The sequence below is a fragment of the Rhagoletis zephyria genome, unplaced genomic scaffold, assembly GCF_001687245.7.
Source record: "Rhagoletis zephyria isolate East Lansing unplaced genomic scaffold, Rhagoletis_zephyria_1.1 Rzeph_scaffold_00199, whole genome shotgun sequence".
Classification (NCBI taxonomy): Eukaryota; Metazoa; Arthropoda; class Insecta; order Diptera; family Tephritidae; genus Rhagoletis; species Rhagoletis zephyria.
The window spans coordinates 242,200-259,445 of NW_016157283.1; the positions used below are offsets into that span (position 1 = coordinate 242,200).

The 17,246-nt window shown below is 34.2% G+C and overlaps 1 protein-coding gene across 4 annotated transcripts in view; it reads left to right on the forward strand.

Moving 5' to 3' along the window:
• cno (adherens junction formation factor afadin) overlaps positions 1–17,246 on the forward strand; it is a 379,548-nt gene that overhangs the window by 240,658 nt on the left and 121,644 nt on the right. For 3 of the 4 annotated variants that reach the window (XM_017609197.1, XM_017609199.1, XM_017609200.1), the window contains 4 exons: positions 9,402–9,523; positions 9,936–9,990; positions 10,050–10,288; positions 10,730–10,906. In XM_017609197.1, the coding sequence (XP_017464686.1) occupies positions 9,402–9,523; positions 9,936–9,990; positions 10,050–10,288; positions 10,730–10,906 (593 nt within the window). The remainder of the gene's footprint in view (positions 1–9,401; positions 9,524–9,935; positions 9,991–10,049; positions 10,289–10,729; positions 10,907–17,246) is intronic. The other variant, XM_017609198.1, reaches the window with a different exon arrangement.

Sequence of the window (17,246 nt, forward strand, 5' to 3'; positions counted from 1 at the left end):
TACTATAAGCACCTACCATATATATGACTGTATACCAAATTTCAAGTTCATGTGACTTATGGTTCCGAAGTTATGATTGATAACAAATTTCACGCATATGGGATGTGCCACGCCCACTTTACAAAGTCATTTATATATACTCTACTGTAAGCACCTAACATATATATGCCTGAATACCAAATTTCAAGTTCATGTGGCTTATAGTTTCGAAGTTATGGCTGATTAAAAATTTCACGCCTATGAAAGGTGCCACGGTGTCATGGCAATACTCTGTCAAAATTTTGTTCGATTCTGTCCGTCCGTTTAGGCTGCAACCTGGCACATACATACATACTAGAGGGCTGCATGAATTCATTCAAACTTCTAGCCAAATAGAGTACAGTAGATTTTAATATTTTACTTCACATACAAAACACTCAGCGTTGGGAATTTTGTAAGTTATGAATATACATTTTGTTTTATATTTTCTACCTTCAAATGGAAGAATGTGAATGAATGAATGGAAAACATTCAAATCATTCAAACTCAGTTCGGTAAAAGTTTTTTTCTACAAACAAGTTTTTTCGTATGTAATAGGAGCGCAGCAATACATACATACATACATTGTATGTTTGTACATATGAGCATAGAAAAAATATTTTTGGATATTCATACACAAAATTTTCATTTATTTCAACTCAATTTATTTTCACTTTGTTTGAATATTGTGATGTCGACACAAATATCAGAACAGCTATTCACTCAAATTCAAAAAAATTTGAAGCCAAAATCATTCATTCGTTTTGTATATGAATAATTCAAAAGCCGTTTTGAATGCATTCATGCAGCCCTCTAATACATAGTACATACATACTTCCACAAATATATAGTAGTAGTAGTAGTATCTTAGCGTGAAATAATTTTTGGGGATGTCTCGGCCACAGGGCCACCTATCGTGTAAGTTTCAAGTCCAAATATTTCTTATAAATTGACTAAACTATTTTCTAAATATGAGCCAAATCAGCAAGAAAATGCAATTTTTATGAATATCCAGACCCCAGCACCACCTAGCGATTAAATTTTTTAGTCGAAATATTTCCCTTCAAGGTGCTGAAATATGTTCCAAATATGAACGAAATCGGTCCAGCCGTTTAGTAGTTTAGTGACATTCAATATACGGAAAACTATGAAATTGTGAAATCGTGACGTCTCAGCATTCTTCATTTCTCGGCAACAACAACAAGTTTTAAATTTTTTTAAATCGAAAAACCTTCCACACAGAACGTCCAAAAACGTACTTTTTACAGAATTGAAATCAGTTCAGCAGTTTGGTCAGGTATCGCCGTCATACGAAAAACATTTCATTTTTATATATATAGACTAGCAGACCCGGCGAACTTCGTCCCGCCCAAAATAAATTTTTTGTAAACGGTCAAAAATTTGGGTTTAATTTTTAAACCGCGCTGGGACTACTGCCTTTTTTAATCTTTTATAGTCTACTTTTTATGGCTTAAATTTTAGTCCAAAAAGTTCGTGGTTTAAAAATCAAACCAAGATGTTTTAATTCTAGTTTCTAGGTTTCATATATAGAAAATTTGGTTTAAAATCTAAACCGAAATAGAAAATATTTGCACACAGCGAAATGTGGTGTTGATTCAAAACACGATAACTCGAGTAAAAATTGAGATATCTTAACGAAACTTGGTACGTGCACTTCTTTCGGACGTAGGACGGATGGTATTGAAAATGGACAAAATCGGACAATAACCACGCTTACCTCCCATATAACGGTAATTTTCAGAAATACGAAAATGCGATATTTTAGTAACTACTGAAGATAATTCACTCAAAATTAATATTTACAATAATTTTTAGACGAAAAAAAGAACATTATAAATTTTTGGAAAGTGGGCGTAGCCACGCCCACTTATGGTTACATGTGTATATCTTGGTAACCGCTGCACCAATTTCTTCCAAACTTGGCACAGTTGTTGGCCGTACAGCACACCAACTGGCCGAAAATTTTTAAAATCGTATAATAACCACGCCCACATTCCATATAACGGTTATTTAGAGAAATACGAAATCTTCGATAAATCAGTAAGTTAATTTATTTACAATTGATGTTTGCCACAATTCTTAACAAAGAAATATGTTTATGATAAAATTTTGGAAAATGGGCGTGGCACCGCCCACTTATGATCACATATATGTATCTCGCTAACCGTTCTAGCAATTTGTACCAAACTCGGTATGGTTATTGTGCTTGCCACATAAAATCAATCAAACCGTTGAAAATTGTTGAAATCGGACTATAATTACGGCCGCTTTTCATATAACGGTAATTTCAGAAATGCTTGAAATTTCAATATTTCGAAATTTAAGGACGCTAACTTACCTAAAATTTGTACACCCCGGCTTATCAGGTAGCGGTAGCTTTCGGAAAGGTGAAAAACATATATTTAATACTTGCGCCGGGTATTTAATGTTCGGCTCCGCCCGAACTTAGACTTTCTTACTTGTTAATCTTTTCTTCTGCGACTGGTTTGAAAAATTTGTGCTTATAGCGAGCTAAATAGGTGGATATGGAAAATAAATTATTATTTTCCAGGAATGGAAATTTTGAATAAAATTCTCTTTTCAAATTCGTGGCTGCCAGCCGAATCGGATCAGAATATTCATCTATAGCCAGACATTGAACTTTTCTGCTGGAAATTCCAATTGAAGGAGCTCTTTGACTTCAAATAGCAAATAATGGATACGTAGGGAGACAGTTCTGCCACAAAAGGTTTTAGCCAAGGATCCAATGTATTTCCTTTTTGGTTGTTGTTGTTTCCGACAGGGTGGGTGTATGATGTATTTTGGAACGAATTTCCGTCATCCCTTGTCAAATTTGGTTTGGAGACAAACCTGTTTCGGCGTTGTGCCATCTTCAGTGTCATTTTTCGTTCTTTATGCTTTCGATTGGTATATTTATAATTTGTTCATTAAACAAATGAGTGCAAAATTAAACAAGTAAGAAAGTCTAAGTTCGGGCGGAGCCGAACATTAAATACCCGGCGCAAGTACCGCTACTTGGTAAGCCGGAGTGTATCAATTTTGAGTAAATTAATAATAATAATAATAGATTGGCGCTTACACATATGTTAGTGTTTGGCCGAGCTTCTCCCCCGATTTGTGGCGTGCGCCTTGATGTTGTCACACAAAGCAGAGGGACCTACAGATTTACGCCGACTCCGAACGGCGATTGTATTTTTATGAGAAGCTGTTTTTCATGGCAGAAATACACTCGGAGGTTTGCCATTGCCTGCCGAGGGACGACCGCTGTTAAGAAAAACCCTATATTTTTTGCGATGTTGCTTTGACCAGGGTTTGTCCCAGGCGTTGCGGAGTGGAAGCGCGCACTGCTTACCACTACACCACAGCGGCCGACAGCTTTTGNAGGTTTGCCATTGCCTGCCGAGGGACGACCGCTGTTAAGAAAAACCCTATATTTTTTGCGATGTTGCTTTGACCAGGGTTTGTCCCAGGCGTTGCGGAGTGGAAGCGCGCACTGCTTACCACTACACCACAGCGGCCGACAGCTTTTGCGTGGCAAGCACAATAACCATACCGCGTTTGGTACAAATTGGTAGAACGGCTACCGAGAGATATGTGATCAAAAGTGGGCGGTGCCACGCCCATTTTCCTAAATTTTATTGTAAACGTATTTCTTGGTAAAAAATTGTTGCAAGCATCAATTTTGAATAAATTAGCTTTAATATATACTGATTTATCGAAGATTTCGTATTTCTCTAAATTACCGTTATATGGGATGTGGGCGTGGTTATTGTCCGATTTTAAAAATGTTCGGTCATTTGGTATGCTATAGCAAGGCTAACAACTGTGCCAAATTTCGAAGAAATTGGTGCAGCGGTTACCAACATATACATATACGCCCATTTTCCAAAAATTTATAATATGCTTATTTTTCGTCTAAAAATTATTGTAAAAATTAATTTTTAGTCAATTATCTTCAGTATTTACTAAAATATCGCAGTTTTCGTATTTCTGAAAATTACCGTTATATGGGAGGTAGGCGTGGTTATTGTCCGATTTTGGCCATTTTCAATACCATCCGTCCTACGCCCTAAAGAAGTGTACGTACCAAGTTTCATTAAGATATCTCACGGACGGACGGACAGACAGTCAACGCTTAATCGATTTCTCTTATTAACCGACTTCCAAAAAAGGAGGAGGTTATCAGTTCGTCAGAATATTTTTTTATATATTTTTTTTTATGTATGTTACCGCATAGCTTTGGACCACGTCTACCGATTTCGATAATTCCGATCAGTGGATCATGAGATATACATATATATACATATTTTTTTTTTTATATGAGAGTTGAAGTCGGTTTTTTTTTTGCTAAAAATTACTTGTCATTCTGATCATTTATGTATACATTTGTCTACATATATCTATCTCCATTCGTTTTGCCTGTTACAAACAACCGTTATGTGAACAAAGTTATAATACCCTTGTGCACAAGCGCGCTCGGGTATAAAAAATNGACGGACGGACAGACAGTTTTTTTTTGCTAAAAATTACTTGTCATTCTGATCATTTATGTATACATTTGTCTACATATATCTATCTCCATTCGTTTTGCCTGTTACAAACAACCGTTATGTGAACAAAGTTATAATACCCTTGTGCACAAGCGCGCTCGGGTATAAAAAATATTAATAATTTTTCAATATTTAATTAAAAATATCCTGGCGCAATATTTCCTAACACGTTAAATTTCATACAAAGTAGATTTCGTCCATTAAACAGATGGATGAAGGTCGTGCCTTTGTCGGATCTCCTAATATGGGGAATAACGCAGCAAGGAAAAAAGTAAAAGCAAAAATGAGAATACATACACCAAACTTACTGCTTGCAGCAACAGCAAAATCTTCTAAACTGGTTGGTTGCTTCGGCTGACTGTCTAAGTAGAAACAAATTGCGTTGTAAGCAAACGCAAATGATTTCACTTCTCTTTTCGCTTTTACTGTCTGCTAAGCAATAGCAAATGCATTGAAAATAGTCACGCAATTTCAAACCCTACTTAGAAACATATATTTCTTGATTAAATTTTTGCAATTGTCTACAAGCCACACTAAAATCAAGAGAGGTTTTATTAAATAGTTGTTTTGTTTCTGATTGCAGTTTTTTATACCCGAGCGCACTTGTGCACAAGGGTATTATAACTTTGTTCACATAACGGTTGTTTGTAACAGGCAAAACGAATCGAGATAGATATAGACAAATGTATACATAAATGATCAGAATGAAAAGAGAAATCGATTAAGCGGTGACTGTCTGTCCGTCCGTCCGTCCGTCCGTCCGTCTGTCCGTCTGTGCACACGATAACTCGAGTAAAAATTGAGATATCGTAACGAAACTTGGTACGTGGACTTCTTTTGGGCATAGGACGGATGGTATTGAAAATGGGCGAAATCGGACAATAACCACGCCTACCTCCCATATAACGGTAATTTTCAGAAATACGAAAAGNGTATATTTCAGAAATGCTTGAAACTGCAATATTTCGAAATTTAAGGACGCTAATTTACTTAAAATTTATACACCCCGGCTTATCGTGTAGCGGTAGCTTTCGGAAAGGTGGAAAACATATATTTAATAATTGCGCCGGGTATTTAATGTTCGGCTCCGCCCGAACTTAAACTTTCTTACTTGTTTTTTAATTAATTTTGGAAAAATTCTCTATACATTGATAAATACTTACTTTTATTAACATCGTAATGAGTGATTTTTATTACAAGTTCTAAGTTTATTCTCTATAGGAATGTTCCGATCAAAATCGTTTGTATTTTAAATTCCCGCAAAATATAAAGCTATTCCCCGATTTCCTCGATAAATTCAAATTCCAACAAAATCGAGGAACTCTCCCCCGGTTGGCATCACTGGAACAAACGCTCCCCTTCATCCACACTGACCGGAATAGTGTAAAATATTCCTAATGCAGATGTTAGGAAATATTCTTTCGTCTTAATTTCTTTAAATTTATTTAGCAGTCGTAATGGTGTTAGCGAATCGAATCCCAAAATTGCTATATGGAAAGCTTTGAGGCGAATGATTTCATCTATTAAATGCGTGAGCTCCTGATAATTCCATAAAAATCCGCTCAGCGATAGCTTCGCTTGCTTCGACGGTGAAATCCACAAACTCCAAGAATCGTTTGTGGATTTCCCATTTTCCAAAGTCCTTGTCGAATAAAACATAACGCAAAAGAAAACAGTCTGCTCAATATGCGCTGAATCATTGCACAAATTGATTAAATCCATCAACAAAAAGTTGGGATATGCGATCAAATAATGTACATTATCTTTCAAAGTTCCATTTATATTATAAAATCAAATAAATAGTGTTATAAATATTATGTACTATTGTATGTTATATAAAGTTATTATAAACGTCATAAGTTATGGCTATACCAAGTGCTTTGACACTTAAATTTAAGATTTTTCAAAAAGTGGAGTTAATCGACGTGTGCACTGAACGGCTCAATTTTGTATTTCAGAAGCCACATAATGAACTTGGAGACGTTTCTTATTTGTTTGATTCCTTCACCTTCTCCAAATGTTCATAATTACCGATGGATTCCAAAAGACCAAGAAACCGCTTCTCATTGGCCCTTTTTGTTCGAGAAATGCTATCTCATGAGTCATGACTATTTTCCAAAAACCTTCAAATCCAAAAGTAAATCAAAAATAAAAAGGAAAAGGAACATAGCTTTACGGTATTTACATTTTGACAAGATTTGACCATTTGTCTTTGTCTGCTTTCGTAAAAATTTCGAACTTTTTAATCCGATTTTTAACAAATATTTTATGTAAGCGGTTTTTTAGCCCATTCAATTTTGCTGAAAGTTTAAAGTAACTGATTTTTGGCATTTTTTTTTGTTGACCATGTTAGCTATTTTATTCCATACAAAATTATCGAAGATTTTTTTGTTATACGGAGAAATTGAGCAACACCTTCGATGAAAAAAATCCCAATAATCAATGGTACTTGAAATTGGGTTACAAAACTGCATACTCAAAATGTTCCTAAAAAACCTAATTAAAAAGCTTGAAATTTTTACAAAGTTTGTTGATTTCTTTTTTTATTTTGACAAGGATTGATACTTGGATTAAAATGGTTTCTGTTAAAAATATGCTATGCCTTTAAAAAACAATAATTAAAATTAAAAAATTTTAAAATACATGGTGAAATCTTGTCAATATGTGATTGTCGTAAAGTTATGATAAGAACTATATGTATGCATGTGGAATCAAACTTTTTGACCTATTTTTGTCTATTTCCGCGGTGAAAGTAGAAAATTTCACATTCAAATGTGTAACCAGAAATAGGGGGATAACAGCAAAATGCGTAGAAAAGGCGCTCGCCGCGTTAGTTACCGATATCGCTAAGCAATTATATAAAAATGTTCGGGCTAATTATCGTGCATCATGCGCCGAAGATTATTATCGAAAGGTAATATTTATATATATATTGCATAATATTTAGCTCGATCACCGAGAAAGATTGCCGAAATATACATTACATAGACATTTTTGAGTTGAAGTATTACTTCCATAGATATATAATTAGGATTATAAACGCTACAAAAAGACGCTATCAGTTTGGAAGGAGAGTATAAAGTGTGGTCAAAACGATAAACAAATTAGTTAAGCGAAAAGCCATACCTGAAATCAGCAGCAGAAGTTCTTGGTAAATGGGACGCAAATATGCTTTTCCGTTGATTAACAAACTTCTCCGCATTCTGGCTACACTTCTAGCTAGTGACGCTACTTCAGAAAGAAGTTACCCTTCGCCGGTTAAAAACATGGTACCATGAATGAAAAAAGACTGATAGGTCTAGCACTTTTACACGTACACTTAGGGCCAGTTTTTCAGTGCTCGGTCGTGGTTTAATCAATCAAATTTCAGTCAGCTGTTCATTTTAAATTCAGTTTACGTAATCTTAGTTTAAACTGCCACTGAAACTGGCCCTTAGATATTGAAATTGACACTGAACGGAGCGCAAAATTGAGATTGCTATTTAAATTATTATAATCAAATTTCCGAATAAGATGTTAAGTTACTTAACTACATCCCTCATTTGACAAATACTATAAGTAAAACATAAGTATTTATGTAATATACTCAAATATTTACTGCTTTAATAAACCCAGAGCATAACTTTTTAACTTGTGGTTTTTTACAAAATAGTATAATTGTTTTATTACATGGGACTCTGTAAATGGACCTTGCGCCAAATTCACAACATGAAACTTATTTAAAGTAAAATTATATCACAAAAAATTTTAATCCGGACTTCATAAAAATTACTAGAACCTCTATTTGTGTGAAAAATAAATGAGGGTTCAAGCAGGTTGGATGCTTGTAGTCATATATCTTCGATTGGTCACTCCGCTGTGAATCAAGTTAGATACCTGTAATTTAACGTTATTCGACAAGTCGATCTCAAACGCCCCTCCCCAAATAATATCCTGTATCCGCCACTGGAACGTCATAACTTTTGTGTTTCAGTTCGGCTGTCGTTACTCGAAAATTTACCCTCAAAGAGGTGTTTTATTTGCTTCGATATACAGATAGGTACATAGTATTTTCTAATCCTCGTACCGCATAAAAAAATCTTTTCATGAAATGTTTGATATTTCTAGGATTTAAATGCAGATCCGCAACACAACTGAGCGTAAACACACTACCGAAAGCGAATGAATTTTTACGTAAATACATACTTATGTAAATATTACAGAACCCGGCATGATGGCACTCTTGTTCACATATGTACATGTTCATGTGATCGTTGGTACATAAAACCGAAGTATTTTTAATTCGTACATAAAAGCTAATAATATGGAACAATTTGCTCAATCGTACTGGTAAATTTAAAGGGGCGTAGAGACATACATAAGTATGTACATATACAGTGGTTTAGATTTGTATTTAAGTATGAACATAAGTGACATATTTACTTAAATGTGTGTTTGCTATGTGTAGGTATGCGCGAGCTGTTTTACGAAATCAGTAAGCCAGCATCAACTATCGTGGTCGAATTATGCTCGTTTCATGTTTGTTTTGTGTGATGCCTTGCTTTGTTGACCTGTCGATTTGTTGATGCAACATCATTAGTGACGCGAACGTTCGCAGTGTTTGATTTTAAACGCCCCTCATTTAGTCTGTAATGTGAATTGGTACATAGCGGAAGTTGAAAAGAACAAAATCTAATTGGGAAATGCAACCACCATACTCGTATTTAAATGTACATAAATGACCAGTTACTCATTTACAAATTATCGACTGAAGAAAATGTATAATTGGTAATCTAAATAAAATAATAACTTCTTTTTACATGTTTTCTTCAGAACGGTTCTGTCGTGATGTTTGGACGCGTGGCTTCATATAGATTTGTGGATTCGCCAACGGATGGGCGTTACAACCTGGCATTATCACAATCTCAATTGGATTCGGCTTGTCTTTACGAAAGGTGAGCAATTTAGAGACCAGTAAACTACGATTGTTTGATGTTTTGTGTAAATTCCTTATTGATGTTTAACTTTGTGGGCATCAATTAAACAATGGAGTTTGCAAATACCTCGAAACATGGCTTTATTCTGTTTTGTGTCATGTGCTTGTTCATTTTAAAATTCATAACTATTCCCTTTAATTTTACTTATAAACCTTTTATTATTGTTTAAATTATTGTTTGATTTCTTATTAATCATCTTCGAACTCCTCGCACATTGTCTCACAATCATAACTTACACATCACAAAACACTTTGATAAACTATTTAACGTAACACGTACAAAACCCAAACACGTACACGTAAAAAAACGGTTCAAACGTAATCCGCTGTCAAAATATATATCCGCTGGGGACAACAATTGGATTCGGCAGTCGCTCGCCAACTTCGCCTGGGTTATGGAAAGATGAGGATGGCGCATTAAGCTCTGTAAGTTTTCCTTATTAGTTATTCAGAATCAGCTAATACAATTGATTTTAACTTTTTAGGTACACCAGAATGAAAGTCGAGGTACCAGTCACCACAGTGGAGATGGTGTTGCAGGTTTAAGTATCACCGAGCATTCGTTGGGCTCGCGCGACCAAGATGAGAGCAAATCGCGTACCAACGACCATCAAAGTCACTCTGGCAGCACAACCTTTGACGACCAAAGCATTGAGGGCAACTTGGAAAATGAAACTAAGTCAATTTCAAGCTTGAAGTCTGGCGGCTCGAACAGCCAGGAAAGGTAATTGGAGACTAATTGCATATTAACATTATCGTTAAAATATTTTCAATTGTCGTTTTTCTCAAACTTTGGAATAGCTAGCAAAAATGGAGTAGTAGCAAAACACTGAAGCTGAGTTCTGCAAAGTAAAACTTAAGATTGCCTAACATTACATGCATATCTTTGCACGCGATTCTAGTTTCTTTTTGTTTTCAATTTGTATCAACTCTGCAAATTTTGTTTTAGTTACATACTTTTGTGTTGCAATTAACGGAATGAGTTGTGTTATTTGCCAACCTCAAATCACTCGTGAAGTCTTCGTTGCGTTTAATTGCTAAAACCACATTTCTCACAAATTCATAGTTTTAACAATAATCAAACGTTACTTTTCTCTTAAAGTGTTTACAATTTTGTCGGATTGTTTGTTACTTATTGTTCCATCTATCCCATCCATTTTCACAGGTCGCCGAAAACTGCGAGCGGCTCAGAGAGTCAGGGACAAGAAGCAATTTTGCCTGCCGTCTTGGAATTTCCAGAAACACATCAGGAACTTTTCCTTAGACACATTATAACCGAGTTGGATGTAAATGTGCCTCACTTCAAACTGGCGCCAGTGTACTCACTATATTTGTGTGCGAGGTAAAACAATGATTTATTTGATGCAAGCTGTAATGCATGTTTTTCGAAGAGCGGTCTTTCGTTAATCGTTTGTGTTGAATGAATATAAAGTATTTAGTACTTCTGTATGTCTGCTTATAATACGATATATGCAAATTAACATATTAGACAATTTTTAAAAATCCTTTATTTTTGTTTTTGATGCAAATGGATATATGTAAATTGTAATATGATCGTATATTTATATCCGAGCGCACTTGTGTACAGGGGTGTATGTATTAACTTTGTTCACTTAACGGTTGTTTATAAGAGCTTAAAGAGAGCGAGAGAGTTATAGAAATATATATATATACCAAAATGCTCAGAATGAAAAGGGAAATCGATTAAGCCTTGTCTGTATGTCCCTTATTCCGTGCACATGATAACTTGAGTAAAACGGGAGATATCGCAACGGAACTTGGTACATAGCTTGCCTTTCGTCCAAGGTAGATTGGTATTGAAAGTGGGCGATATCGAATGGTAGCCACGCCCACCTCCCATATAATGGTATTTTCGAAAATCTCAAAAACTATGGCATTTCCGTAAATACTGGAAAGTTGGAAAGTGTACTACAGTTTCACCAAAAAATAAGACCGCCCACATAAGTACGGTGACCATCCGTCCTGTATTATACGGGACAGTCCTCTTTTTTTACCAATTGTCCTGTCAATTAATTTATTTTATACGGGACGCCAAATATTATGTATTTCTCTTAATGCCCTGTATTTGTCCCGTATTCGGGGTTCGGTATTTCGACGCCTTCAAATCTCATTAAAATTGCATGTCTATGAACCAGTTTTAAATGATGTTGGAATATGATCGTAACTTTCTCCATAAACAGTTATTATTTTCTAATCTGAATGCCTATGCTTCGAATCGAGGAACACATACAGTGATCAAAATATAATTTAGGATTCTACATTTTAGCAAGGTTTTCTCTTGTTTATCTAATATTTATTATTATTTTTAAGTAAAACTGTTTTCCTAATAAAAACCATATAAATCAAAATTTCGAACTTTGCGCAAAAACTATGATAATTAATTCTGCAAATTTTCACCAAAATGTCAAACTTTTTAATCAGAACCTGTAGAAAAAAAATTGGTTGCTGTTTTGTAGCGCACTAAAATTGTCGAACATACTAACTTTGTATGAAAAACATGCGTAGCACCCTCGACAAAAAAAAAATGCCAAAAATGAACGGTAAGTCCTAGCTACTTAAAACTAGCACTTTATCGTACTAAAATTTAACGAAACTTTTGTAAAAAATTTTGTTGAGTAAAGATCTCCAGAAAGATTTCCTAAAAATTTGTGATGTTACTATAAGGATGGTGTGTCAGGGCTAATATATACATCTAAGATCATTTAAGAAGTTGCTAAGATCTGTTAGCTTTTATGGAAAAAATTAGCAAAATTTTTTTTTGTCCCGTATTCGGCTCGCATAAATATGGTCACCGTGCACATAAGTAAAAGTTTCAAATCTTATACAAGTTTCAAAAAAATGAATCAAACTTAAAAAAGCTGTCATCAAAATTTCAAACTTTTTAACATATAATTTTTTCAAAAACAAATATTGCGAAATTTCAAGGATAAAATTTTAAAATTACATTTTCTATACTTACCAGTCCTTATGCACCATATTTCTTCTCTAAGAACATTTCACTGAATTTTTAAAATAATTTTTCAATTACTGACGTTAGAGTAAAATATACTATCGCACGGTGTTATATGGGTGTTTCCATGAAAATGTGAACTAGGACTGAAAAAATAAAAACAACTGAAAATGGGTTTTAAGACGAATTAATAAGAGAAAAATACTCGAATTTTTATATTATAGAAGCATTTCAGCTTATTGGAATTTTAAAACTCAAAAATGGAAGAGTAAAACTGAATGTCTCTTCGACTAAGTTTTCCCTAATGAAATGAACTATTTTCTCTTTTCTATTAACTAAATTAAGAGATTTGAAACATTACAATTACATCTTAAAATCAAATTTGCAATAACAACTAACTATAAAAATTAGAAAAACGAGAAGTTAGAGGCGCGGTAATTTTTTGATTTGCTTCTGATAGTATTCTAATGTCGCGTACGTTATGCAAAAACATTGTTTGTCTATGTCATTTTATATTGGCTGTCGCAGGTAATGCAGATTACAATTCTTGAGCGAGAATTCTTCCAGCTAAAGATATACAGTAAAATTTTCTTTCCAACCGAAGTAAAAAAAAAATTTATTACCCTTTAAAGTTTGTCGCATACGTTATTGTAAGCACGAAAATTTCAATCAAATATCTCAAAACCAGTGTTAATTGCAAATTTTCCATTTAAATTATTTAGAATAGTTGTAAAATAATGAAACGATGGCGAGAAGAGTTCTCAATAAATACATTTTATTACTTACGAGAAAAATTGTCACGTACGTTATGCCGCGTACGTTATTTTTTTTTTTATATAAAACTAGCCAGAGATAATTTCCTTAAAATATGAAAGGATTGTAAAAGCACATTATTTAGCTTACTTTAGGAATTTTTAAAGAAAAGAAAAACTCCCATGATTCGCAGACTTTCACATATATGCATGTTTCCATGAAAATGTAAACCGAAAATGCAAGCAAATGAATTCAAACGGCTTTATAACTTTAAATTTCGTATTCAGATGCCGGAAAAAGGTTTTGAAAACGCGAAACGGTGGAGAGAAGAACTGAAAAAATTTAATTTAGTATGTGTTACTAGTAATAATATTGTATGGGTGGAAAATCTGTCGCGTACGTTATGTCGCGTACGTTATTATAATTTTTTTTTAATAAAACCTAACCAGAGATAATTTCTATTAAAAAATGGAAGGATTGTAAAGGTACATTATTTAGCTTAGTTTAGGAATTTTCAAAGAAAAGAAAAACTCTCATGATTCGCAGACTTTCGCATATATGTATATGTGCCTTAAAACCACTTCTTTTTTTGTCGCGTACATTATCATCTGGTTTTGAACGGATATTTTCCACACCAAAGTTTCGAGGCTGCTTATTTTTTTCTCAAACATAGTACCCTTTGGTTGCAACATAACCGTAATCTTTTTTTTCAGTAACTTCTATTTTTGATAGATTACGTTACTCTATAAGCGTACGAATGTCGCGTACGGCTGTATGGAAACACCCATATGTATAATGAGCTGGAAATTTATAAAAAAATATTAGTTATTAAATAAAAAAAAGGAAATATAGCCAATACTGGTCAATAAAAGGAGTTTCTATTATTGCCATCAGTGCAAATTCTTCTTCTTCTGTGCTAAGTGACGGCAACTCTAAATGCCAAATGAAGCCAAGTCCTTCTCCACCTGGTCTTACAAATTACAAATGCCGAAAATCCTGGGATTATTTGCAAAGAGTCCCGGGATTTTAGGGACCTAAAAAGGCAGGGATTAACATTCCTCTAACAACCTCCAACTTGAATTACTCAGACGAATGAGAGCACAAAACGTGTTGCCCGAGTACGGACAACGCGGTACCCGTCCGCTTTCCTCGTCGCTCTCTCCTCCACAAGCTTCGAGTGGCCGCAACAAAAGTTTCCATATCTGAACATCGGCTTATATCTATGTAAATCTGTGCAAATAAAGTAAAAAAAGGCGAGTTTATAAAAACTTGGTGAAATAAGTACAATGGCGTTATGGTTCGATGATTCATCAGAGGATGAGAGCTTAGTGGAACTGGCCAGGAGTAGAAAACGTTTAAGAGAGTGTAGCCTTTCGAATATATTTTGACATAAAATATATTTAGATGCATTAAAAACTTCCGACTCTCTTAAAGAGGCCAAAATCTATTTCAAATATTTTAAAACTATCAGCAGTTCTGGGATTTTGCGCTCAGAGATCGTGCCAACTGAGTATTGTGATTTTCGTTCATAAGTTAACCCAGCGTTTCGAGATGCTGTTTAGTATTCACGACCTTAGACCTGCATAAAATTAATAAAACTTGTTTAAAATTAGTGTCTAGCCACCAAAAAGTAAAAAAAAAAAAATCACAAAATTATACATTTTTTAAAATTTTCTCACACTTCGCTACAACATCGAAAGCAAAGTCCTGTTCGGCAGAACATTCGATACTCAACGAAAATTTCGACGCCGTTGCATAGCTCATAATATCAATTTCACATTCGATCTTCAATAACCAGCGAAATGTTTAATTCTGAATAACTTCTAACCAGAGCTGCTAAATTTCCATTACGAATAGTAATCATGATTTTTTTTTTAATTTTTTAATTTTAACGATTATTTTAATTTTCTTACACAACCCAGCAATTAATAGTTAATAATAATTAAAAATGTCTAATTTAATCAAATTATTATTTTTTAATTGTTTGATTATTTTTAATTGTTTGGTTGTTTTTAATTACTTGATTATTTCTAATTATTCTTCCAAATAGATAAAGCTATGTTTGGCAGGCAAATTTAAATAACTGCAATCAAAATGGGAAAATGAGAATGCATTATGTTTTTCCACCAAGAAAAGATTAACAACTACGGTCGAATGAAAAGATGCATCGCAATGTAAGCGAGCGGATGATGTGTAGTTTTGAAGCGACAAACAAAACAAAAAGTTTGAAAACTAACTCAAGTATGTTTTTTGTTCACGTTATTTCAACAGCTGCTGTAGCCGAATGGATGCGTGTTCGGCTGCCGTATTTGTTGCTCACGGGTTCAAAACCTGTGGCGCGGACTTAATTTTTTCTTTTCATTTTTAATTATATTTATAGTTTCGTAAAGCAACATGCGACACATTACTTTCCTATGACATCGCTGCAGAAAAATTCTTGCATATTTTCGTGCGTAGGCTATAGAGCCCCTATCCTATCTATTACTTTTTGCATTCCCAGACATTACCTTTTCCCACTGGGTGTTTTCAATTTTTCAATCTCACAAATGCATTCTCACATTCAGTCTCAAATAAAAGACAAGTTGAACATTTTTATCTATTTGTTTTTTGTTTTACTTTTATTAGGCATTTGAGTTGCCCTCATAATTTGAATTTTATAAAGTAGCCAAACTTCAAAAAATAAATGATGTCCGTAATTTGAATTTTATAAAGTAGCCAAACTTCAAAAAATAAATGATGTCCGACGAATTGAGCGAGCGGTTTTACCTTTAAATAATTCTGTGTTCGTATGGAATAGTAACTTATGTTGTGAGGCTGGCTTTAGTATAATGCGGCGTTACCTTTTTACTTTAAACGACAAGGATTTTTTTGATGAGACTTAAAAAGAATATTGACTTGCTAGTATCGGAACAATTTGTTGCACGTTTATTTGCGAAAAGTTCTTCAACGGCTCGACGCCAGTGAGTCATTCGCAATCGTACATATGCTGCGAATGCCGCATTATACTAAAGCCGGCTGACATCAGCTGGAATAGTAGCTTACACAGTAGAACACAGATTTGTATCAAGATACTTGTATATACTTGAATTAAGTCTTTTGTGCATATTTTTGTCTTCCCTGCTTATAACAAATGTTAATGAAAGATTTTGATTTTAAGTTTATAAGTATAATACTTATTAACATATAAAATAAGTAGTGGTGTTTATGGAAAAAGCTTTTGCTAAATGGATTTTGAGAAAAAGTTGTATATAGGGCAATAGGATTCATATAGAGATAAAAATGAGGAGAATAAAAGTCTAAAACGAGTCCGTATATGGGCGCAATAAGTCATATGGGCTCATATTTAACTCATTTGGTGAATGAACATAAGTCGACCCTCGCCAGAAGGGAAATGCAAATGCCTTCAATTCCGACTCCTAAATAAGCTCACTATGAGCGTAAAGGCTCCGAAATAGAACTCCTTAATGACTCATTTATACATCAAATCAGCATCAACATGAGACATATTGGACTCATTTCGGACACTTAAAGACTATCAGTTGACTTTTTGTGGCCTCATATACTGTGAATCAGTTAATGCTCTTATATGACTCTTATCGGCCTCGTAAATTGCTCCTTCCGGACTCTTTTTTTATGTCCTTTGACTCTTATTGAACTCACTTTAGAGCCAAGAGCCTTAGTTTTTTGGCCAATATGCTTAGCCCATTCTTTTTTTTTTTGCAAAAGCGTTCAGTAAAAATTTCTTTCAAATTCCTTTGTTATCTGTTTATATACTAATATTGCATTCATACATAAATACATTAAAATTATTCAATAATATTTGACATATGTATGTATGTATGTATTAGGAATGTTAATCCCGGGATCCCGTGATACCGGCCTTTTTAAGGTCCCAAAAAGCCCGGGATTTTTGGGATTTGTAATTTGCACTGAAACTCCTTTTCTTGACCAGTATTGG